General features: G+C 39.5%; 1 protein-coding gene across 1 annotated transcript in view; it reads right to left on the minus strand.

Moving 5' to 3' along the window:
* Positions 1-2,912: 2,912 nt before the first annotated feature.
* Positions 2,913-25,066, minus strand: part of GLT8D2 (glycosyltransferase 8 domain containing 2) — a 63,223-nt gene continuing 41,069 nt past the window's right edge. The window contains exons 7-10 of the mRNA XM_089651832.1: positions 21,825-21,937; positions 21,141-21,307; positions 14,896-15,008; positions 2,913-6,113 (exon numbers count right to left, since the gene is read on the minus strand). Of these exons, the coding sequence (XP_089507958.1) occupies positions 5,947-6,113; positions 14,896-15,008; positions 21,141-21,307; positions 21,825-21,937 (560 nt within the window). The 3' untranslated portion in view covers positions 2,913-5,946. The remainder of the gene's footprint in view (positions 6,114-14,895; positions 15,009-21,140; positions 21,308-21,824; positions 21,938-25,066) is intronic.

Genomic DNA, 25,066 nt, shown 5'->3' on the forward strand with positions numbered 1-25,066 from the left:
CTGACTGTGGAGTTTTACAATGGAGGGCCTCATTGGTCTATAGGGAACATGTTGATATAGAAATCTGGGAGCTGCCATTGCTAACACCAGGGTTGGTATCCTTGTTTTGTTACTCTGAACTGCACTGGAAAAGGCAAGCAGCCAGTGACGAATCTGAGCAATTGATATGCATGTATTTCTGGATTGGTGAGTCACTAAAGCTTGAGTAGCTTGGGTAGTTTTTAGCTCAGTGCGGGTATGACCTGCTCCCTCTGAGTGTCTGCACACACTGCCTCTACTCGCCGTGTCAGAAGCGGTTATACTCAGTAAATGCATATTGATTTCAGCCACATGTGAGTGCATAAAGGAAAGCAATAAATTGATGTTTTATAAAACGATAAGGCACCATATATCTTTCTTTCTTCCACTATATTAACGAGGAAATAAGGGAGAAGGAAACATTTCCACCAGCAGTGCAAGGAGGCAGAGATTACCAGTTTCCTTCAGAAGCCATCCAGCCAAACACAGAGGAGCTTTGAAAGGATCCCAGCTACACCATACATCCAAATTAAGGATCCCATCAACACCCAATTTTCACACAGCTGTGTTAGCCTAGCAATAGGCTAACAAGGAGGTGAATGCATAATATTAGCAACACCCAAGAAAAGATTATTTTGGACATTCATTTGGACATTATACATTTGTGTTTCCCACATTTATATTGATTATATTTTTAATTTTCTAGACACTCTTTATTATTATTATTTTTATTTATTTAGTACTCTTTAGTAATATTGTATATTTAATTTTTTTTTTTGTTTTTTTGTTTTCTTGTATTTTAGTTCAAAGCTGTATCATAATTGTTTTAGACAATCATACATTTCCCAAAAAACGAGGCACCATTTACTACACCATATTTTATTTCACATAAATGAGAATGTGATTAGGAGCCTGCTAGCTTTTTTAATATTATTTGGTAAATTATCCTAGTGGCTCACAAGTAGCTACACACACTTGGCTCACAGTCTCCGTTCTGATTCATCCCAAAGGTGTTCTATTGGGTTGAGGTCAGGACTCTGTCTGTGCAGGCCAGTCAAGTTCCTCCACCCCAAACTTGCTCATCCATGCCTTTATGGATCTTGCTTTGTGCACTGGTGTGCAGTCATGTTGGAACAGGAAGGGGCCATCCCCAAACTGTTCCCACAAAGTTGGGAGCATGCAATTGTCCCAAACATCTTGGTACTCTGACGCCTTAAGAGTTCCCTTCACTGGAACTAAGGGGTCAAGCCAAACCCCAGAAAAACAACCCCACACCATAATCCCCCCCAATCGAACTTTACACTTGGCTCAATGCAGTCAGGCAAGTACCGTTCTTCTGTCAACCGTCAAACTCAGACACCTCCTGTTGCAACAGTACCAATCTGTAGAATCATCTTCAGACAGCATAAACATAGGAGCAATCTATGATAGGTAGGCCTGCATATTTAATGTAATTTAAGACTGAATATTCAATTTCTTACTTCAGCCCAATAATGACTGGTTCTCTTTACATGTAACACATTTATAAAAACCCAGAACAATATCTACCTCCCCTATCCTATTCACAGTATGTTTACCAATTGAACTAAACTTGTGTTTCCATTAAACCTGGTTAAAGTGTTACTAAATCCAGGACCCTGCATTCACTATATCTGATCTCCCACAGTACACAGAACATGGAAATGAAATTATTTTAGTAAATATAAACTGCTAAATACCTTTTCTCATCAGCAGTTAGAACAGTCTTGTGACTTATATCTGTGGCCAGCAAAGCACTGGTTACAGCTTTTAGGAAGATTTTTTTTCTCCTGTAGGAGGAATAAACACTAAACTGAGCATGTGTGGTTTGCCCCCAAGGCTCTGTTCTATCAGCAGATGGATTGGGGACTGTGTAAGAAGGGGAGGATCAGAGAAGACAGGATCAAACATCCTTTGTACATAATGCAGAGGATTAACCCCTTAGGTTCCACAATGAGTATAACAAGCATGCTTTACTGCATATACGAACAGATTTTACTGTTGTGGGTTTTAGTAACACTTTATGTACTTGCAAGAGTATAAAGTGACAGCTAGAGATATCTGAACATACCTTTATAGTATATTCCTGAGGAGTCTTAGGATGTTCATATAAGTAAATTTCAACTTCTGCTCTAAAGATAAGCTCTGATACTTCCGCATTTGGAGAAATGTCCAGGCCCTCTATACAGTTCTGCATGCACAAAGGAATTGGTGTGAAGATGAGCATAGGTACTTGTGAGCTCCAAAATGCACCTGCATTTACTGGCTGAGTTTCTCCACTTTGGTGGAGAGTTCATGTATGTATGTAATGGCAATGTACTGTGGCCGGGCAGCAGCTACAGGCACAGCGACATACCCGTACATCGCTCTGGCTGTACTAACACAGGCGAGCTTCCCCCCCCCCCCGTGACTGCTGTGTTCGTCAGACACAGCGGAATGAAGATCCTTGTGATCATGTGATTGCTATGCGATCACATTATTGCTATGCGATCACATGATCACAATGTAAGCAAAGCTGTTCTGAATTCATAACAGCTTTGCTTCTCTTCCTAGTGAGCTGTGATTGTCCCACAGCTGTCACATGATACATAAGGCCAATCACAGCAACCTGTACCATGTGATCAGCTCTAGCCAATCACAGATCACTAACTTGAGCTGTCAAAAACCCAACTCATTTGTGACAGTTCATGAAGGAGTTAGATTTATGACAGCAAGCTTTGCATTGCAGGAGAAATGATCTTTATTTCTCCTGCAAAGCAAAGTGTAAAAAATAGAAAACAATCCCTGATCACCCCCGCCCCACACACACACAGTAGTATAATGTTACTATGGTAAAAAAAAAATAAAAGTTAAAGAAAATAAAAAATACCAATACATATTTTTGTAAAAAAAAATTTAATTTTTTTTTATAACTACTTGCCAACCGCTTACTCGCATTTTGTGGGCGAGCAGCAGCTCTTAGCAAAGCGATGTAATCTTGCATCACTTCCTGTTTTGGGGTTTGAACGCACCTGCGCCCTCCGCTGCCCCCCCCCAGTTGGTCCAGGAAGAGAAGAGAAGAGATTACACCACACTACATTTTACACACACACATTAGATTAGCACATTTACAACCCTTTGATTGCCCCTATTAACTCTTTGATTGCCCCGTCACCCAGCCAGTGCCATTAGTACAGTGTAAGTATATAAAACTTTTCACTGATCACTGCATTCCTGCCACTAGTAACATCAGATAGCCTCAGGGTCAGTTAGCGTTAGATTGCCCGCACACTATCAGACTCATGCTATAGGTCGCTGATCACCTCCTAGTATAGTGTTTGTGCGGATCAATATAATGATCATGAACAGAACTATACTAGTGCCTGCTTAGTATAGTGTCTCCAAAAATGCAGTGTTAACAGGATCAGTCCCATTCGTTGCCAGTACTAGCGTTTAGCCCCTCCGCTATTTTTTCACGAAAGATTTATACCAATTGATTGTGGGCCAAAGCAATTTATACGCACAACAATACAACGCAGCCCACCCAAATTCAGCTCTTGTCAGACAGTTCACATGGAAACCTATAACAGTTTCTGAATTTAAAACTTTTTTGGGCCTAACCCTCAACATGGCCATTACAAAAAAGAATGAATCGCGGTCATATATGTCCACAGACCTGATTCATCATATGCTCATGTTCTCTGATGTTATATATATGCCCAACATGGACCAGCAATGTACTGGTACATCGCTGGACTTTGAGTGGTTATATCGGGATCATGCAGCTACAGGCATCATCCTGCTATTGTTTTTTTTCTGCTGGCAGTCGACTTTCATGTAAAAGCAATACTAGTGGCCAATTAGCTGCTGAATTGTTTTTACAAGCAGCCACCTTACACAGTTTTCTTGGGCTCTTCAGGGGAATCCGAGAATGCAGACGGCAGATCCACTGGCTGACCAAAATGGCTCCAATCATCTCTATAGTCTAAGAAATCAGAAGCTACAAGCATTTCATCACTTCAGTTTTGCATGATATAAACAGCGCCATTTGTAAATTGGGAAAGCATCTGATCACACTGATCTTGGTGAGATCAGATGATGTAAGGACAGAGGAGATATCTAGAGTCTAATAGACCCTAGATTTCTCAAAAAAAGAATACCTGTCAAAAATGTTTGTACATTGTTGCCATTGCACGTGCATGCGCAATTTTAAAACATGTCATGTTTGGTATCTATTTACTTGGCATAAAATCATCTTTTATATGTTATCAAACAATTGGGCAATATGTTGTGTTTTTGTGCATTAAAATTCTAAAAAGTGTATTTTTCCCAAAAGATTTGCGTTTGAAAAATTGCTGCGCAAATACTGTGTGACATAAAAAAATTTTAACACCCACCATTTTATTCTCTAGGGCCTCTGCTTTAAAAAAATATAATGTTTGGGAGTTCAATGTAATTTTCTAGCAAAAAAACAGTTTTTTCATGTGAACAAAAAGTGTCAGAAAAGGCTTGGTCTTCAAAAGTGACATGTGTGGCATTAGCTTCTCTTGATGGCTCTGAAATGCCAGGATAGCAGAAGCAACACCTCCAAATGACCCCTTTTTGGAAAGTAGACACTCCAAGGTATTTTTTCTTTTCTTTTCTCAAAACCCTGTGACAAAAATGATATCTGTAAAATACTCACCATACCTCTTATCAAAATCCTTGGGGTGTCTACTTTTCAGAAAGGGGTAATTTGGCGAGTGTTTGTACTCTCCTGGAATTTTACAGCCTCTGAAACTGTGATAGGTAGTGGGGAAGTGATATGAGGAAATATGCCCTTTGAAAGCCTGGAGGTGGTCATTAGATTTTGGGGGCGTGCATGTAGCTAAGCTGCAAAAAGTCTCTCCCATGTGGTATCCCCATACTTGGGAGCAGTAGGAGAATGTGTTATGGGGTGTTATTCCACATATACCCATGGCATGCATGAGCAATATATCATTAAAGTGACAACTTTGTGTAAAAACAATAATAAAATGTCATTTTCAAAAAATGTGTGGCAAAAAATAAAATTTTCCATGGACTCAACATGCCTCTCTGCAGAATCCTTGGGATGTCTACTTTCCAAAAAGGGGTCATTTGGGGAGGGGGGTTGTACTGCCCTGGTATTTTAGCACCTCAAGAAATGTGATAGGCAGTCAAAAAGTAAAAGCTACGTAAATTCCAATATATATACCATAGTTTGTAGATGGTATAACTTTCACACAAAGCAATTAATATACATGTATTGTTTTTTTTTTACCAAAGACATGTAGCAGAATACATGTTGGCCTAAATTCCTAAATTTGTGACTAACTTTGAGTTTATTGGACATTTTTACAACTTAAAGTGAAAAATATAAAAAATTTTTTTAAAATTCAGCCTTTTTTTTGTTTGTAGTGCAAAAAGTAAAAACCTCAGAGGTGATCAAATACCACCAAAAGAAAGCTCTATTTGTGTGAAAAAAGGACATAAATTTTGTTAGGGTGCAGCATTGCACAATCGCGCAATTACCAGTAGAAATAGCGCAGTGCCGAACAGCAAAAAATGGCCTGGTCATGAAGGGGGGTAAATCCTCTGGAGGGCAAGTGGTATTGTAAAGGAATCTTTTCATAATATTACTGACATCCTCTGAAATTGTTATTTGCACGGTTATCATGCTGACTTTGCTTTAATACCCGTCACTTTCCCAGAACAAGGATATGGATAAGACTTATGACTTTTCTTTGATTTTGCATATTTCCAGGTCAGTGATTTAAAAAGTACAGAAGAAATTTTAGCAGGATAACAGCCAGCCAACTAGCATTTTCAGAAAGGGATCTGCAATGGCAGTTTGTCTCATGACAGGTGTACTTTAAGTATAGGTGCTCTTTATCGTCCTCAGCAATATATGATCTAGTAAACAGCTTCAGGTCACAGTTTGTGAATCTGGAACTTTCCTGTGGGGTCTGGAATAAACCATCTCTCCCAGAGTTTGCTGTGTGAGCTAGGGATTCGCCAGGGTTTGTATCTTCCATTCCAGTGAAGCAGCTTGGCATCCCTAAGGACACTCTGTGAAATCTGATCATCTGGACTCCATCCTGCAAAAGAAAAAAAAAGGCATACTGCTAACACAGAAACAGCAGTCCATTTTAAAATAAGATTTTATAACACTTATAAACTACTCTTCAGAATTGCTCAAGAAGACATGACGTATGATTCCATGTGAGGTAAAAACAGCCATCAAGCAAGCTTCTTTGGGTAGACCTGGTATATTGCCCCATATTGAGCTGTCTTTCACATTTCAATCCTGATTTGTATCAGGTCATCAACACTTTCTCACGCAAATTCCTTGTGGTCATCACTTCACACTCATAGTAGCACTGCCCTATCAGTACCAACCAGCAGGTAATCTTGTTGAGGGTACATTTGGGCAGGGGCCCCTTCAGGAGGAGGTTGGGTGGCATTTTTCATCCATTGGTCTCCGTTTTTTCTTTTATTTTTTGTTTCATAATTTTTGCCTGAGATATATGAGAAATCTGTGGCTGTGTTCAAATAACAATTTGTTCTTAATATTTCCTGGCGGTTTTTACCTCACATGGAATCATACGTCATGCTTTCTTGAGCACTTCTGAAGAAGAGATTTTTGTTGATCTCGAAACGCGTCAAGTGCAAACCATGCATGATCCATGATTAGATTTGCAATACCATCTTTGAGGACACCGCCGCAATATGTATTGTAGCTTTATATTTATTTTTGAAGATTGTAAAAATTAAATTTCATACTGTTTTTATAAAAAATCTTTTCTGAATTGTTGAAATTTATCATACAAGTAAATTGTGCCATTAAAGTCCCACCAAAAAAGAGGACTTTTCCCCCCTTGTATCCAAAACACAGTTCCACTTTAGATACGACGTAGTGAATAAAAAATCAGCCACCATAACATATGCCTTAAGACACAGGTCTATTTATTTAAAAAATTGCTGTATGAATGTCACAGCGTTCGCAAATAATCCCCATAATATGTTTAATATGTATATTTTCTATGATTGTGGCCATAATTCAATATTTTCCTGAAAATACTTCAATCAGGAAAACACCATATTATAGTCACTAGATGGAGCTGACAATCATAGGAAATACAGTGCTGTGAAAAAAATAATTTGCCCCTTCCTCATTTCTTTTTATTTTTTGCATATTTGTCACACGTAAATGATTCAGATCATCAAACAAAATTTAATATTACACAGATAGCCCAGGTAAATACAAAATGCAGTATTTAAATGATGACAATGTATTAGGAGAAAAAGCTATCCAACTCTGTCTGGCCCTTTGTGAAAAAGTAATTGCCCCCTAAACCTAATACCTGGTTGTGCCACACTTGCTGGCAACAACTGCAATCAAACATTTGCGATTACTGGCAATGAGTCTTTCACATCGCTGTGGAGAAATTTTAGCCCACTTTTCTTTGCAGAATTGTTTTAATCCAGCCACATTAGGGGTTTTTTGAGCATGAACAGCCTGTTAAAGGTCATGCCATAGCATCTCAATCTGACTTAAGTCTGGACTTTGACTAGGCCACTCCAAAACCTTTATTTTGGTTTTTTTTAGCCATTAAGAGGTGTACTTGCTGGTGTGTTTCAGATCATAGTCTTGCTGCATAACCCAGGTGTACAAGAGCTTGAGGTCATGAGCTGATGGCTGGACATTCTCCTTCAGGATTTTCTGTTAGAGTACAGAATTCATGGCTCCATCAATTATGGCAAGCCATCCAGGTCCTGGAGCTGCAAAGCAGCCCCAGACCATCACACTACCACCACCATGTTTGACTGTTGGTATGACGTTCTTTTTATGAAATGCTGTCTTAGTTTTACGCCAGATGTAACGGGGTTCATAGCTTCCAAAAACATCAACTTTTGTCTCATCAGTCCACAGAATATTTGCCCAAAAGTCTTGGGGATAATCAAGATATTTTTTGGCAAATTTGAGACAATCCTTTCTCTTTTTTTTGGTCAGCAGTGGCTTTCACCTTGTAACTCTTCCATAGATACCATTTTTGCTCAGTCTTTCTTATAGTTGAATCATGAACACTGACCTTAACTGAGGAAAGTGAGGCCTGCAGTTTTTTAGATGTTGTCCTGGGTTCTTTTACACTCTTGGGAGTAATTTTGATAGGCTGGGAAAGTTCACCACTGTTCCAAGTTTTCTCCATTTGTGGATAATGGCTCTCACCATGGTTCGCAGGAGTCCCAAAGCCTTAGAAATGGCTTTGTAACCCTTGCCAGACTGATACATGTCAATTACTTTGTTTCTCATCTGTGCTTGAATTTTTTTAGATCGCGGCATGATGTGTTGCTTTTTGAGATCTTTTAGCGTGCTTTACTTTGTCAGACAGCTTCTATTTAAAGTGGTTCTACAGTCTTAAGGTTTTTTTACCTTCATGCATTGGATGCATGAAGGTACAAAACATTCAGTGTGCAGCGGCCCTCCCTCCCCCCCAATACAAACCTGAGCCTGATCTCGGTCCAGAGATGTGCACATCCCGGGTCTCTCTCTATTTATTGGCTGAGACACAGCAGCAGGAGCCATTGGCTCTCACTGCTGTTCTTCACAGCCTGTGAGAAGGGGGTGGTGGACGGGGCAGAGTCCCACTCTGCTGTGTCTTATGGAAGCAGAGAGTGGGGCTTGGGGATATACTGGGGCTTGGGGCTTGAGCACGTACCAGTGCCCCCACAGCAAGCGGCTTGCTATGTGGGAACTGCTCAGGGGAGAGGAGCCAGAATCGCGGGCATCGGACCCAAGAAGAGGATGATCTGGCTGCTCTGTGCAAAACTACTTCAAAGGTGCACGTAAATGCAGATAAATATGACATGCTTGTTATTTAAGAAAAAAACAAAAAAAGGAGGCTTTAGTATCACTTTATTTAAGTGATTTCTTGATTTAACATGTCTGGCAAGTTAAATTTAACTCAGCTTTCCCATAAAATGTGGTTAATCAAAGTTCACTCATGATTTAGTAAGAGGGGAGTGGCAATTGCTTTTTCACACAGGGCCAAGCAGGTTTGGACAGCTTCTTTCCCTTAACCACTTCCTGTCCGGACACTTTCACCCCCTTCCTGTCCAGGCCAATTTTCAGCTTTCAGCATTATCACACTTTGAATAACAATTGCGCGGTCATGCAACACTGTACCTATATGAATTTTTTAGCATTTTTTTGAGACAGATAAAGCTTTATTTTAGTGGTATTTATTCACCCCTGGGATTTTTATTTTTTTTGCTATGTAAATGAAAAAGTCCAAAAATTTAAAAAAAAAGTGTTTTTCTTATAAAATTTTGCAAATAAATATTTCATCATAAATCTTGGCCAAAATGTATTCCGTTTTCTTTTTAGTAAAAAAAAAAGTCAAATTAGTTTTTAACCAAAAATTATAATTTTTAAAAAAATGTTTTTTACATTTTTTTTATTTTTTTATATTGTTATTTATGTTTTTTTTTTTGTTTTTTTTTTTACATACTGTCACCCTAGCAGTACAGTGTCACCATGGTGACACTGTACTACTTGTGGGGTGTGATGAAGATTTTTTTTTTTTTTTTTTACACATTGCTTTTACACCCATAAAGGCTGTAAAAGCAATCATTTCTCCTTCTCTCTGGCTGCATTCTTACAGCCATTGAGAACTACTGAGTGAGCTGTGATTGGTCACAGCTTGTCACATGGTACAAGGCTGTTGTGAATAGCCTTGTACCATGTGACCTCTGTGATCATTCACAGATTTCACACGTAGTAAGCAATGATGTCACAAGTGACATCTTGCTTACTACTCTGCATATGATCACTGATTGGAATATAACTGGATACTAACATTTATAGGTAAAGTTGATCTAGGGAATATCTGACTGTCTTTCGGGGGATCAGGAAGGAATTTTTTCCCCCGCAGGAGCAAATTGGATCATGCTTTTCTGGGTTTTTTTTTTTTGCCTTCCTCTGTATCAACTGTGGGTATAGGATTATAACTTTTTTTTATTTATATCTATCTATATATATATATATATATATATATATATACATACAGGTGAAACTTGAAAAATTAGAATATCGTGCATAAGTTCATTTATTTCAGTATTGCAACTTAAAAGGTGAAACTAATATATGAGATAGACTCATTACATGCAAAGCAAGATAGTTCAAGCTGTGATTTGTCATAATTGTGATGATTATGGCTTACAGCTCATGAAAACCCCAAATCCACAATCTCAGCAAATTAGAATATTACATGCAATCAATAAAACAAGGATTGTACATAGAACAATATCGGACCTCTGAAAAGTATAAGCATGCATATGTACTCAGTACTTGGTTTGGGCCCCTTTTGCAGCAATTACTGCCTCAATGCGGCGTGGCATGGAAGCTATCAGCCTGTGGCACTGCTGAGGTGTTATGGAAGACCAGGATGCTTCAATAGCGGCCTTCAGCTCTTCTGCATTGTTTGGTCTCATGTCTCTCATCTTTCTCTTGGCAATGCCCCATAGATTCTCTATGGTTTTCAGGTCAGGTGAGTTTGCTGGCCAATCAAGCACAGTAATCCCATGGTCGTTGAACCAGGTTTTGGTGCTTTTGGCAGTGTGGGCAGGTGCCAAGTCCTGCTGGAAAATGAAGTCAGCATCCCCATAAAGCTCGTCTGCAGAAGGAAGCATGAAGTGCTCCAAAATCTGCTGGTAGACGGCTGCGCTGACCCTGGACTTAATGAAGCACAGTGGAACAACACCAGAAGATGACATGGCTCCCCAAATCAACACAGACTGTGGAAACATCACACTGGACTTCAAGCATCTTGCAGTGTGTGCCTCTCCATTCTTCCTCCATACTCTGGGTCCTTGTGCCTCTCCATTCTTCCTCCATACTCAGGGTCCTTGGTTTCCAAATGAGATGCAAAAGTTGTCTCATCAGAAAAGAGGACTTTGGACCACTGAGCAACAGACCAGGTCTGTTTTTCTTTAGCCCAAGTAAGACGCTTCTGATGTTGTTTGTTGTTCAGGAGCTGCTTGACAAGAGGAATACGACATTTTAAGCCCATGTCCAGGATCCATCTGTGTGTGGTGGCTCTTGATGCACTGACTCCAGCCTCAGTCCACTCCTTGTGAAAGTCCCCAATAGTTTTGAATGGCCTTTTCCTGACAATCCTCTCCAGGCTGCGGTCATCCCTGCTGCTTGTGCACCTTTTTCTTCCACACTTTTCCCTTCCACATAACTTTATATTAATTTGCTTTGATACAGCACTTTGGGAACATCAAACTTCTTTTGCAATTACCTTTTGAGGCTTTCCCTCCTTATGGAGGGTGTCAATGATGGTTTTCTGCACAACTGTCAGGTCCACAATCGTTCCCATGATTGTGATTCCTACTGAACCAGACGGAGAGACCATTTAAAAGCTCAGGAACCCTTTGCAGGTGCTATGGCTTAATTAGCTGATTAGAGTGGGACACTTTGAGCCTAGAATATTGCACCTTTTCACAATATTCTAATTTTCTTAGATTGTGGATTTGGGGTTTTCATGAGCTGTAAGCCATAATCATCACAATTATGACAAATCACGGCTTGAACTATCTTGCTTTGCATGTAATGAGTCTATCTAATATATTAGTTTCACCTTTTAAGTTGCATTACTGAAATAAATGAATTTTTGCACGATATTCAAATTTTTCGAGTTTCACCTGTGTGTAAATATATATATATATATATATATATATATATGTGTGTGTGTGTGTGCAGCGCTTATATATTATACAATAAAATATGTGAATAACAAAATCTCTATGTGGACTTATTATAAATCAAACATATAAGTGGAAATAACTATAAATAAAGTCCAAAGAGTGAAGTGTCTTTCAGTGTTAATACGAATCAATAATGACCAAAACGTTGAAGTGACATCCATGCAGAGTACATTCTTGACAATCCTCCACCACTATGTACTCACCAGAAATATAAATCAACCAGGCTTTATACAGAAATCCCTCTGAAGAGCATATTACTTCTCCATTACAGGAATAGACATGCTGCCTTGCAGTGGCAAATCCTGCATAAGCATTAGTGAATAAAATACTGCGAGAAGCTAACTGATCAATATTGGGAGACTTGATAATATCATCACCATAACAGCCAAGGTTTGTGCGAAGGTCAGCAACAATTATTAGCAGGGCATTCTTATCACCTGCTGTGTGTAGTGGTTTTGCACAGAGCAGCCTCAATCCTCCTCTTCTCGGGTCCCCCACCGGTTCTCCTGTTGTTCCTAGCGCTCACTAATATTTGACACACACACACACACACACATATATATATATATATATATATATAAACATTTTTTTTTTTTTAATGGTTGAACTAGATGGACTTGTCTTTTTTTCAGCCAGACTAACTAAGTAACTGCTGATGAGCAAAGGTATTTAGCAGTTTATATTTACTAAAATAATTGCACTTTTATGTTCTGTGTACTGTGGGGGACCAGATCTAGTGAATGCAGGGTCCTGGGTTTAGTAACACTTTATTATTATTTATTTATTATATAATTAAATCATCATTTAAAAACTGCATTTTGTGTTATCTTTGTGTAATATTAATTTTTTTTTGATGATCTGAATCATTTAAGTGTGACATATATGCAAAAAAAAAAAAATCAGGAAGGGGGAAAATACTTGATCCCCTGCTGATTTTGAATGTTTGCCCACTCACAAAGGTCTGGAGACTGGCTAGGCCACTCCAGGACCTTCATGTGCTTCTTCTGGAGCCACTCCTTTGTTGCCTTGGCCGTGTGTTTTGGGTCATTGTTATGCTGGAACACTCATCCACGACCCATTTTCAATGCCCTGGCTGAGGGAAGAAGGTTCTCACCCAAGATTTGATGGTACATTGCCCCGTCCATCGTCCCTTTGATGCGGTGCAGTTGTCCTGTCCCCTTAGCAGAAAAATACCCCCAAAGCAGAATGTTTACACCACCATGGTTGACAGTCGGCTTGGTGTTCTTTGGGTCATAGGCAGCATTCCTCCTCCTCAAAACACGGTGAGTTGAGTTGATGCCAAAGAGCTCAATTTTTTTCTCATCTGACCACAACACTTTCAACCAGTCCTCCTCTGCATCATTCAGATGTTCAGTGGCAAACTTCAGATGGGCCTGGACATGTGCTTTCTTGAGCAGAGGGACCTTGCGGGCACTGCAGGATTTAAATCCTTGTCGGCGTAGTGTGCTACCAATTGTTTTCTTGGTGACTGTGGTCCCAGCTGCCTGGAGATCATTAACAAGATCCTCATGTGTAGTTCTGGGATGATTGCTCACTGTACTCATGATCATTGACACTCCACGAGGTGAGATCTTGCATGGTGCACCAGACCCAAGGAGACTGACAACTGTTTTGTGTTTCTTCCATTTGCGAATGATTGCACCAACTGTTGTCACCTTCTCACCAAGCTGCTTGGTGATAGTTTGGTAGCCCAGTCCAGCCTTGTGTAGGTCAACAGCTCTTTGGTCTTTGCCATGGTGGAGAGTTTGGAATCTGATTGATTGTTTGATTGCTCCTCTGGACAGGTGTCTTTTATACAGGTAAAAAATTAAATTAGCAGCACTCCCTTTAAGAGACTGCTTCTAATCTCAGTTTGTTACCTATATGAAAGACACCTGGTAGCCAGAAATCCTGCTGAATGATAGGGGATCAAATACGTATTTACCTCATGAACATGCAAATCGGTGCATAATTTGTTAGACATGCATTTCTTGTGAATATTTTGTTGCTATTTTGTCTCTCAGTGTTACAATACACCTACCATCTGATTTTTAGACTGATCATTTCTTTGTGAGTGGGCAAACATTCAAAGTCAGCAGGGGATCAAATACTTATTTCCTTCACTGTACATAATAGACACATTAATATGTTATTCACTACGGTTGTGCAAATGCTTTGACATGCTACAGGAATTTATTTATAAATAGACCCATTAGTGATCCTTGCAGGGACATCAAATCAGGTATTCAAAGAAAATATATACTTGAAAGTAAGCCTTGAAATGTAATACATCTAGATTGCTTGAGGATAACAGATCCTTGCCACCTCAAACTTTTACTGGCCAGTTTACATCCTCAAATTGATGCTCGAATTCCCTAAAAACTTTGGACACAAAGAAAATAATATCCAATAAAGCAGTGTCCTGCTTTAAAGCTGAACTCCAGGCAAACAGCTAAGTACACAGATGACATACATATGGGAGAGTTGTTTTACCAGTGAAAACTTGTATTTTTGTCCATCCAGTCCCAAGCTTTTCAAGACAGGAATGCCAGCATGGAGAACTGCATGTAAATAATACAACTAGGTCTTGTCTCTGCATCCAGCTCAGATTGGACAGTAAAGAATCATCAAATTGATGTTCTCACCTCCAGGTCACTCTCCTCTCCCTTCCTATCAGCATACTTCTTATTAGCATATAAGCACTGAAGCACAACAGACTAGCCCCTTGTGCTGCACTTCAATCCTCAATCTGAGCTTTGTTGTACAAGGTTTTTCAAGAGGTCAAATTCAAATATTTACAGTAGTTGCTTTTAAAAATACTAAGGAACATATCCGCATCAACTGATGTTTTTTCTGTATGGGCTTCATCTTTAAAGAGTGATGCCACCCTCTAGCTATACATTGTGTTAAGAGTGAGAATTGCGAGAAGGGATGAACAAAATTCCAAATATTTGGGTGAGTAGCATAGTTCACTTACGTGTTTAAAATGTGCATTCGGCAGATTGGTTTAAATTCTATTTAAATGTTAATACTTTTTTTGATAAAATTATAGTTACATCATTTACCTAAACAGCATCTCTGCATGATGAAATGACAGAGTGTACTCACCCAAATGTCTGATGTGCCAGTTTGGAGTAATTGGGGAATGTTTATCATGGAAGACAATAAGCATGGGAGGAGTAGCTACACCTCCACCAACAGTGCTGCTGTAAAGATTCTCTCTGCAAGAAAGCACAGTGTTGCTAATAAACGGCCATTGTATTGATCTCTTTCATACTCACTGAAGAGTACAGTTGTACTCAAAAGTTTGCATACCTAGGAAGAAATTGTAAAATGTTGGCATTGATATTGAAAATATGACTGATCATGCCACAAAAACTGTCTTTTAAGGATAGTGATCATATGAAGCCATTTATTTGGCCCCTTTTAAAATCATAACGATAACAGAAATCACCCAAATGGCCATGATCAAAAGTTTACATACCCTGGAATGTTTGGCCTTGGTAACAGACACACAAGGTGACACACACAGGTTAAAATGGCAATTAAAGGTTTATTTCCCACATCTGTGACTTTTTAAGTTGCACTTAGTGTCTGTCTATATATAGTCAATGAGTTTGTTAGCTCTCATGTAGATGCACTGAGCAAGCTAGATACTGAGCCATAGGTGTAGCAATTGTGTACACTGATATGGACGCGGTCATCCATCTTGCTCAAGATTCACCATCTTGTATCATTCTCTCTCCCTCCAATCCCCCTCCCTCAGGAATGTGGTCTGTGTGTATGCTGAGGTCACAAGGCATCAGACACAGCTGGATAGCTTCATGGTTATAAACCCCAGTTAGCCTGGGCCCAGTATGTCTGTGAGACTCTTGCTTGGAGATGATCGTAAAGCTATAAACCAGTCCTTCACTGGACATGAAGGATATTCCAGGATGGCCGTAAAACATACATCCCATTTAAAAACTACTTTTCATAACTTAAAATAGGGAATACATACAATCGAACAAAGCATATATTTGGATAGCTCAGTTTAATGCGAGTCGCCTGATATCTTACACCCCTAGATTAAGTCTACCCGAGAGCAGAAAGCGATATCTCTTTAACCGTCACATGTAGATATGTCATATCTGATATCTAGACGTTCAGCAGATGATTATGCATATTATCCTACCAGTGGATAGGATGCTCCATGTACCTATGGAAGACTATTGACCATGGTATAAACGTGTGAGGAATTTGGTCATAGCAGAGTTCCCCGCCTAAACACCCTCCCCAAATGAGGCGATTGGTTCTCTGCTTTAAGGAGACACCCTGCTGGTGGACTAGAAAATAGGCTGTCAGGCCTGAGAGAGAGAAGTTGAAGAGATCTCCCTTTTAACATCAGGAATCAACTTTGGGAGAAAAGGCACCCTTTTGCTCAGAACCTTTGAAGCTGCTTAAACCAAGGCTGACGGCAATTATCCTACCTCTCTAAACTTCTTTCTGTTATCTCTCTGTTGTGGTATTGCTCTCTGTATTTATATATATATATATATATATATATATATATATATATATATATATATTGGCTACATCTTTTTCTGTAAATATTTTTGTTGCACCATTTTGACCTTTTTAGTAATAAATCCTATTATCTGAAAAGTGTTGAACTGTTTCTAAATCTCTTTAATTCAAACTAAGAATCCCTTCCTCTGAAGAGCGCTACTGTGTGTTTTGAAAAACTTCTGTATACATCTGCCTGCGGTGACAGTGTGTATGCAGACGCTTATTCAAACATCATAGTGTTACTGCTAAGATTGGTGAGTTTCCTCTTTCTCTGTACAAAAGGGAGGTGGTGGCAGTGTGAAGGGTTAATTGCGTAATTAACCTGACCCAGAAACAATCACTCTCAGGCTGCAGTACATAGATTGTGGTCCATTAGCTGGAAAATCTTTGTGCAGGGTACAGCTGAGCGTGGCATTGTTACGCACGTGACAGCGCAGTTTTAGATTGGCTAGTCCTTCGGTCACGAGTTGGTGAGAAGGGCTGGGGGTCTGACGCCGCGTCCGTCACAATAGGGAGTAGAAAAAACTGTCAAAAGACCTGCGTAATAGGGTAAAGATGGAAAAGGAAATAAAAAGATATCCAAAGCCTTGAATATGTCAGTCAGTACTGTTCAATCACTTATTAAGAAGTGGAAAATAAGGGGCTCTATTTATACCAATACCAAATTAAAAAAGAAAAAAAGCGCCACTTACAAAAAACACCAAAATGTCAGCAGCATATCCCACCCAAAATAAATTTTGGCAACAATAATCCGAATTAAAAGGTATGCGCTAATAACAAACTTATACAAAAGTGTATATCATCATCCAAAAAACATTAGTGTTTTAAATAAATAATTATAGTGTCCAAACATAAATTAGTGTCCAAAAAATATATATATATCTTCAGTGACGTGAACCAATTGTGAAAAATCCACCACCAAAGGAGATTAAATGAACTCACCAGAGCTAATGGCTGGTCAGATTATAAACCAGCAACAGCGCTTGTGCTCTGGGAGCAATGAACCCGATGTACAAATAGATATGGTGATGTTTCAGATACTTCCAGATAATAATCACAGACAAACAACTTTGCAGCCAAAGCTCTTATGATGAACTTCTCCACTCTCTCATACCTCCATGAGAGCATGCAGTACACTCAGGGACAAAAAAGAGAGCATAATGGTGCAATACGTTTTTTTCATTTATCTCTTTACCAGCTTCAATCGCAAAAAAGGGTTGAGATACAGTTAACGCTCACCGCAGATCTCTCCCATACAGCACAGAACAGCAAGACTCTCTAACGTCCACATCGAGTAGGCTACGCCTAACCGGTTTCGTCACACCGACGTCATCAAGGGGCGGTAGCGATTGAAGCTGGTGTCTGTTGGACACCTTGTTTGTGAGTTTCCTTATACCTTTTTTATTAAAGAGATAAATGAAAAAAACGTATTGCACCATTATGTTCTCTTTTTTGTCCCTGAGTGTACTGCATGCTCTCATGGAGATATGAGAGAGTGGAGAAGTTCATCATAAGAGCTTGGGCTGCAAAGTTGTTTGTCTGTGATTATTATCAGGAAGTATCTGAAACATCACCATATCTATTTGGACATCGGGTTCATTTCTCCCAGAGCACAAGCGCTGTTGCTGGTTTATAATCTGACTAGCCATTAGCTCTGGTGAGTTCATTTAATCTCCTTTGGTGGTGGATTTTTCACAATTGGTTCAAGTCACTGAAGATATATATATATTTTTTGGACACTAATTTATGTTTGGACACTATAATTATTTATTTAAAACACTAATGTTTTTTTGATGATGATATACACTTTTGTATAAGTTTGTTATTAGCGCATACCTTTTAATTCGGCTCTATTTATACCAAGCCAAGGTTAGGTAGACCAAGAAAGATTGCAGCCACAACTGCCAGAGGAATTGTTCAAGATACAAAGAAAAACCCATAGGCAACCTCGGAAGAAATACAGGTCTGGACAAAGACAGTGTGGTTGTTTCAAGGAGATTCATGGTGGAGTTACCAGAAACAAGCTTTTACTGCACCAATGCCACAAAAAAAAGCCCCATTACAATATGCCTGACCACATCTTGACACACTTCACAGCTTCTGGCACACTGTAATCTGGAGTGACAAGACCAAAATAGAACTTTAGGGTTACAACCATAAGCACTATGTTTGGAGAGGGGTAACAAGGCCTATAGCGACAAGAATACCATCCCCACTGATGTTTTGGGTGTGTGTGAGCTCTAAAGGCACGGCGAATCTTGTGAAAATTGGTGACAAGATGAATGTAGCATGTTATCGGAAAATACTGGCAGACAATTTGCATTCTTCTGCATGAAAACTATGCATAGGAAGCTCTTGGACTTCCCAGCACAACTATTACCCTAACCACAAGGGCAAGTTGACCCTCCAGTGGTTGCAGCAGAAATAGGTGAAGGTTGTGCAGTGGCCATCACAGTCTCCTGATCCTAATATTATCAAGCTACTCTCTGGAGATTTAATTGTGCGGTTCATGCAAGACGATCAAAGACTTTGCAAGACCTGGAGGCATTTTGCCAAAACAAATGGGCAGCTATACCACCTGCAAGAATTCAGGGCCACATAGACAAATATTACAAAAGACTGCATGTTGTCATTGATGCTAAAGGGGGCAATACACAGTATTAAGAACTAAGGGTGTGCAGAGTTTTGAACAGGGGTCATTTCATTTGTTAACTTGCTGCCATGTTTTATTTTATGATTGTACCATTCCGTTATGACCTACAGTTGAATATGAATTCCATAAGAAATAAATGTATTTTGCCTGCTCACTCATGTTTTCTTTAAAAACAGTACATACTGGATATTACCAAGTCTCCAAGGGAATGCAAACTTTTTAGCGCAACTGTTTATTTATAAAGCAGTGAAATGTGACATTCACCAAATATTCACTGCATGTGTATCTTCTTGGGGATATGTGTTTTAAATTACAGTGATTGATTCACTTGCTGTAAATGTTTGGTAAATGCTACATTTAAGTTGAAATTGCAGGGCTATAAAAGAAACTATTGAAATACAAAACCAATCTGGTGCATTTGCCATCCACCTACCATATCCTCAATAGCAATCATAAAATAAATGTCCAGTCATAGACTTCTGAAGATTAGGCAATTACCATATGAAGAAATCAGTGCACAAAATTTCAAATTCTATGACGAACACTAAGTGCCACCATATGGTCAAGGTGAAGACTCACCAGATAGTAGGACCTTACTTGTATAATGGTCAATACTAATTTGTGTCAATAAGGGAAATGCAGAACTCCTGTGCCATCCGGCTTTCCAGCATTCTTGATCTATAAGGATAATGGGTACTCTCCCACAAGAAGAAACAGAAAAAGAGACTCCAAATTGTGCCACTTAAAACATGCATTGCAGTGTGTTGGTAGCTCATTCAAAATAAATAAGCTGCCTTAACATAACACATGACACATGTAGCCGGGTGTGCAGAGCTTGCTCACTTCATTCACACCCTTCCCGTGAACAGAAACAGGAGTAGGTTGTGGGTATAGAGAGCTAGAGAGACTGTAGGGCTGCAGACGACTGGCTTTATCTTAAGACTGTTCTTACCTAGAAACCCAATTGGTCAGTCATTGCCCACGTTCCTCAAGGAACTGTGTACAACCTACAGAAAGGCCTTACCAAAAACTGGCTGTACCAAAAACTGTACTTTAGTCATTTCTGGGGTGACTCTTATTAGGCACCATGGATCCACCCATTAAAGGGGTGCACTCAAGATCACTATTATTGTGTTAACTGATTCTGACTCAGGTAAGTTAAATCACCCTGTTATGGTCGCTATGGGCCACTGCTATGGATCACTTTACCTAGTTTTTGCTGCTTTGAAGGTGTTCTTTTTTTTTTCTTTATACACCGTTTAACTGCCTTGATATAATACATTTAATGAATCTACCATTTGTCTGTTGGTGGTTTACTTTCTGTGTACTGATGAGCGTTAGTATACCTTCAATTTATAAGTCACACAGGTGTGAGCAAGTTTCAAAGCACAACCAGGAATGTCAGTGGGGATTGAGCAGTTTATTGAGTCATGGCACAACAGAGAACCCACCATCACTAGCAGCACCTGTGGGCATAAGCGCTACACACATAGCACACTCAAAGAGTAATTAAACTGTGGAAACTGCACCTAAAAAAGTAGGCAGAGGACAAATAGTCACCAGTATTTACTGTGGTCACCTTACAGCTCATCATTTATTACTTGCCATGTCTTCACTTGCACTGTGTGTCTGCATGGAGACAGCGATCTTGGTAGAAGCAGGGTTCTGTTTCCTAATTTCAGTGCATCCAGGAAGGAGAACAGTGAGCACAGTACCAAACCTCACTTTAACTCTCCTGAGACTAGCAATCAGGGGCAGCAGTGCCCTAGATCTCACATTGCAGATACACATCTATGAGGTTGTAGGAACCAAGCATTTAGATTTTATGCATATGTAAATATTTAAAAGTTTGTTATTGACATGACAATTATTAAAGCTCAACTCTCCCCAATGCTCCAGTGGTCTAAGGTCCTGACATCTTCAAGAGCGATGCAGGATCCAAAGCCCTGCAACGGACATGATGACGACAAAGGACAATACAACACTAGAGTGTGATGGTGCTCCATCTTCTAGGGGGGCGGAGTTAAAAGTTTAGGTTAAAGTGCTTCTCCTCTTCCCTAGACAAAATTAGCAGTTACCCTTTGCAGCGGGGATGTGGGTTAATTTTTAAAATTCCCACAGTTGGGCTTTAGGCATGCACTAAGTGACTTACTCCACATTTTTCTTCATCCATTTTTCCAGCTTCTTTGTGATGTGCTGTTGCCTCCACTCAGTCATGTTGGCTACAAATACTCCTGGGTTAAAGGAACAAGTGCTTGGGCTTATACTTAGCTTCTGAATAGTTTTCTTCCTGTAGTCAAGAAATCCCATGTAACTGTTCTGCAAGAGAAGACGCATGACTAAATATCACTGTGCGTTGGCAAAAGAACACAGTTTATGGGTTTTTTTGGCTATCTTTGTCTATAAATCTTTGGCTGCCCATGTACCCATGTACCTCCAGACCTATTGCAAAAGCTCAACTTCAGACAACTAAAAAATTATAGGTTTAACATAAATGAATAAAAGCTGACCTTGGTGAGTGGTCAATGGCTTGTCTCAACCATCAAAGTGGCACTTTTGCCACCACATCTAAGAATTGGTAAGCTGCAATACATTATATGTATTTTTTTGAGGGGGCAGTTAAGATTTGAATAAAAGTTTGCCGCAGTGATGTTTTGAAATTCAGAGAGTTGAATTTGTGGCGCCTAAATCTGCCACATCCATGGCACTTTCAAATGAAAATGTTTACCTACCCTTCAGCAGTAGAGGGAATGCAATATCAACAGGATCATATAGGAAGAAAATAAGTGAGATCCTTTTGAAGAACTCCTGTGAACTTTGGACATTGATCTAGTACCTGTATTCCTATTTTCATGGCAATTTCTTGTAGTGATGCTAAGTCACAATCATCAGAAAATGCAGCAACATGTCCCCTTGATAATTTTGTGTCATAAAGTTCTTGAATATCACCTGAGAATGATAAAAACAAGTTGATTATATTTAAATTTATAAGCAATGTATGTAAACTAATTAAAGAAGAAATGTATAGTCTTTTCAAATGTGATTTTTTTTGTCTTGTGTTTTTTATTTGTAATGTATGTGTAAAAGAGATTTGCTTGATACAACCCAATTTTTGGAGAATTAGGGTTATACTTTGCCAGCTTTTTGTTGCCCTGACCCAACTTTTTGGAGACATATTCCTGCCATCAATTTCAAAATTACCTTATTTTTTTTTCAAATTGTACATTTTCGCAGTTTAAACATTTTATGTTATGTTTTATGTTTATGTTTTCTATTTACTATTGTGAATAAATTTGGGTTTACAAGATTTGCAAAGCATTGCAAATAATGTATATTTTACACAGTGCCCTGACTTTATTGGAATTGGGTTGTATATGTGTTATTGTTTTCTTTTCTGCTACAGTTTGTAATTTTATACAATATACAGTATGTACTGTGCATGGTGTCAACCATATTTGCTCCTTATATACTGTATGTTGGCATTTCTGCAGTGCTACACAGTGGTTGTGCTTGTGTTAAATGGGATAAGTCAAATGATTAATCTACAAACCTCTCTACTGAACATAGCAAAATAAATACGAAAGAAAAAGCATAAATGTGAAAGTCACTTAAAAATTACTTTATGGTGAACACTGCAAATATACATTATACAATTTCTTAAGAGAAGCCATTATGATCACAATCATAATTGCACATTTTTTTTTTTTCAGAAATGTACTGTAACACACAAGTGTTATGCTTATCTGACACTTGTGTTAACAATGTGAGAGTGTTTTCATTGGCATAAGTATTTTAATATATTCTATATTTAGGAGTACAGAAACATTCCAAAAACAAATCTTATATATAGCAGCTAGAGATGAGCGAATCGAAGTATCCGAAGTGGAATTCGAGTCGAATATCGGAAAAATTTCGATTCGTGCCGAATCCGAAAAATAGCCTAATTCGGACGCGCGAATCGAAATTTTTCAGAAAATGGCGGCTGACATGTGCGGCGACGGAGCGGGGATGTCTGGGAAGGCGCGCAGACAAGGCGCGCTGACCCATAATGCATTCCTCAACTACATGTGATCGCATCAGCCAATCAGCAGCCAGCCAGCCAGCACTGTGTAATGGTCGAGCTATAAATAGCGGCCATTTTGGAATTCTTCATTTGCCTGCAGTTATTGAACAGAGGCAGACCGCTCTGTACTAGGGACAGGGACAGAGTTAGGGCCACAGAGACGATAATTGGGGACAGAGAAAAGTTACTTAGGGACAGAGAACCATTACTCAGGGACACAGACTTGTTAATGAGGGCCACAGAATCGTTATTTAGGGACAAAGAAACGCTAGTTAGGGCCACAGAATTCATAATCAGGGACAGACAGAATTGTTACTCAGTGCCAGAGAATTGTTACTTAGGGCCACAGAAACGTTATTAGGGCCACAGAATTTTTACTCAGGGACAGACAGAATTGTTACTGAGTGCCAGAGAATTGTTACTCAGGGACAGACAGAATTGTTACTGAGTGCCAGAGAATTGTTACTTAGGGCCACATAAACTTTAATTAGGGCCACAGAATTTTTACTCAGGGACAGACAGAATTGTTACTGAGTGCCAGAGAATTGTTACTCAGGGACAGACAGAATTGTTACTGAGTGCCAGAGAATTGTTACTTAGGGCCACAGAAACTTTACTTAGGGCCACAGAATTGTTACTCAGGGACAGACAGAATTGTTACTGAGTGCCAGAGAATTGTTACTCAGGGACAGACAGAATTGTTACTGAGTGCCAGAGAATTGTTACTCAGGGCCCCAGAAACTTTACTTAGGGCCACAGAGTTTTTACTCAGGGACAGACAGAATTGTTACTGAGTGCCAGAGAATTGTTACTCAGGGACAGACAGAATTGTTACTGAGTGCCAGAGAATTGTTACTTAGGGCCACAGAAACTTTACTTAGGGCCACAGAATTGTTACTCGCACAGACACAGAATTGTTACTCGCACAGACACAGAATTGTTACTGAAGGCCACAGAACTGTTACTTAGGGCCACAGAATTGTTACTCGCACAGACACAGAATTGTTACTCGCACAGACACAGAACTGTTACTGAGGGCCACAGAACTGTTACTTAGGGCCACAGAATTGTTACTCGCACAGACACAGAATTGTTACTCAGGGCCACAGAACTGTTACTTAGGGACAAAGAAACGCTAGTTAGGGCCACAGAATTCATACTCAGGGACAGACAGAATTGTTACGGAGTGCCAGAGAATTGTTACTCTGGGCCACAGAAACTTTACTTAGGGCCACAGAATTTTTACTCAGGGACAGACAGAATTGTTACTGAGTGCCAGAGAATTGTTACTCAGGGACAGACAGAATTGTTACGGAGTGCCAGAGAATTGTTACTCAGGGCCACAGAAACTTTACTTAGGGCCACAGAATTTTTACTCAGGGACAGACAGAATTGTTACTGAGTGCCAGAGAATTGTTATTCAGGGACAGACAGAATTGTTACTGAGTGCCAGAGAATTGTTACTTAGGGCCACAGAAACTTTACTTAGGGCCACAGAATTGTTACTCGCACAGACACAGAATTGTTACTCGCACAGACACAGAACTGTTACTGAGGGCCACAGAAACTTTACTTAGGGCCACAGAATTGTTACTCGCACAGACACAGAATTGTTACTCGCACAGACACAGAACTGTTACTGAGTTCCACAGAACTGTTACTTAGGGCCACAGAATTGTTACTCGCACAGACACAGAATTGTTACTCAGGGCCACAGAACTGTTACTTAGGGACAAAGAAACGCTAGTTAGGGCCACAGAATTCATACTCAGGGACAGACAGAATTGTTACGGAGTGCCAGAGAATTGTTACTCAGGGCCACAGAAACTTTACTTAGGGCCACAGAATTTTTACTCAGGGACAGACAGAATTGTTACTGAGTGCCAGAGAATTGTTACTCAGGGACAGACAGAATTGTTACTGAGTGCCAGAGAATTGTTACTTAGGGCCACAGAAACTTTAATTAGGGCCACAGAATTTTTACTCAGGGACAGACAGAATTGTTACTGAGTGCC

This window comes from Staurois parvus, unplaced genomic scaffold, assembly GCF_062004578.1.
Source record: "Staurois parvus isolate SC_StPar_1 unplaced genomic scaffold, SC_StPar_1.0 ptg000025l, whole genome shotgun sequence".
Taxonomy (NCBI): Eukaryota; Metazoa; Chordata; class Amphibia; order Anura; family Ranidae; genus Staurois; species Staurois parvus.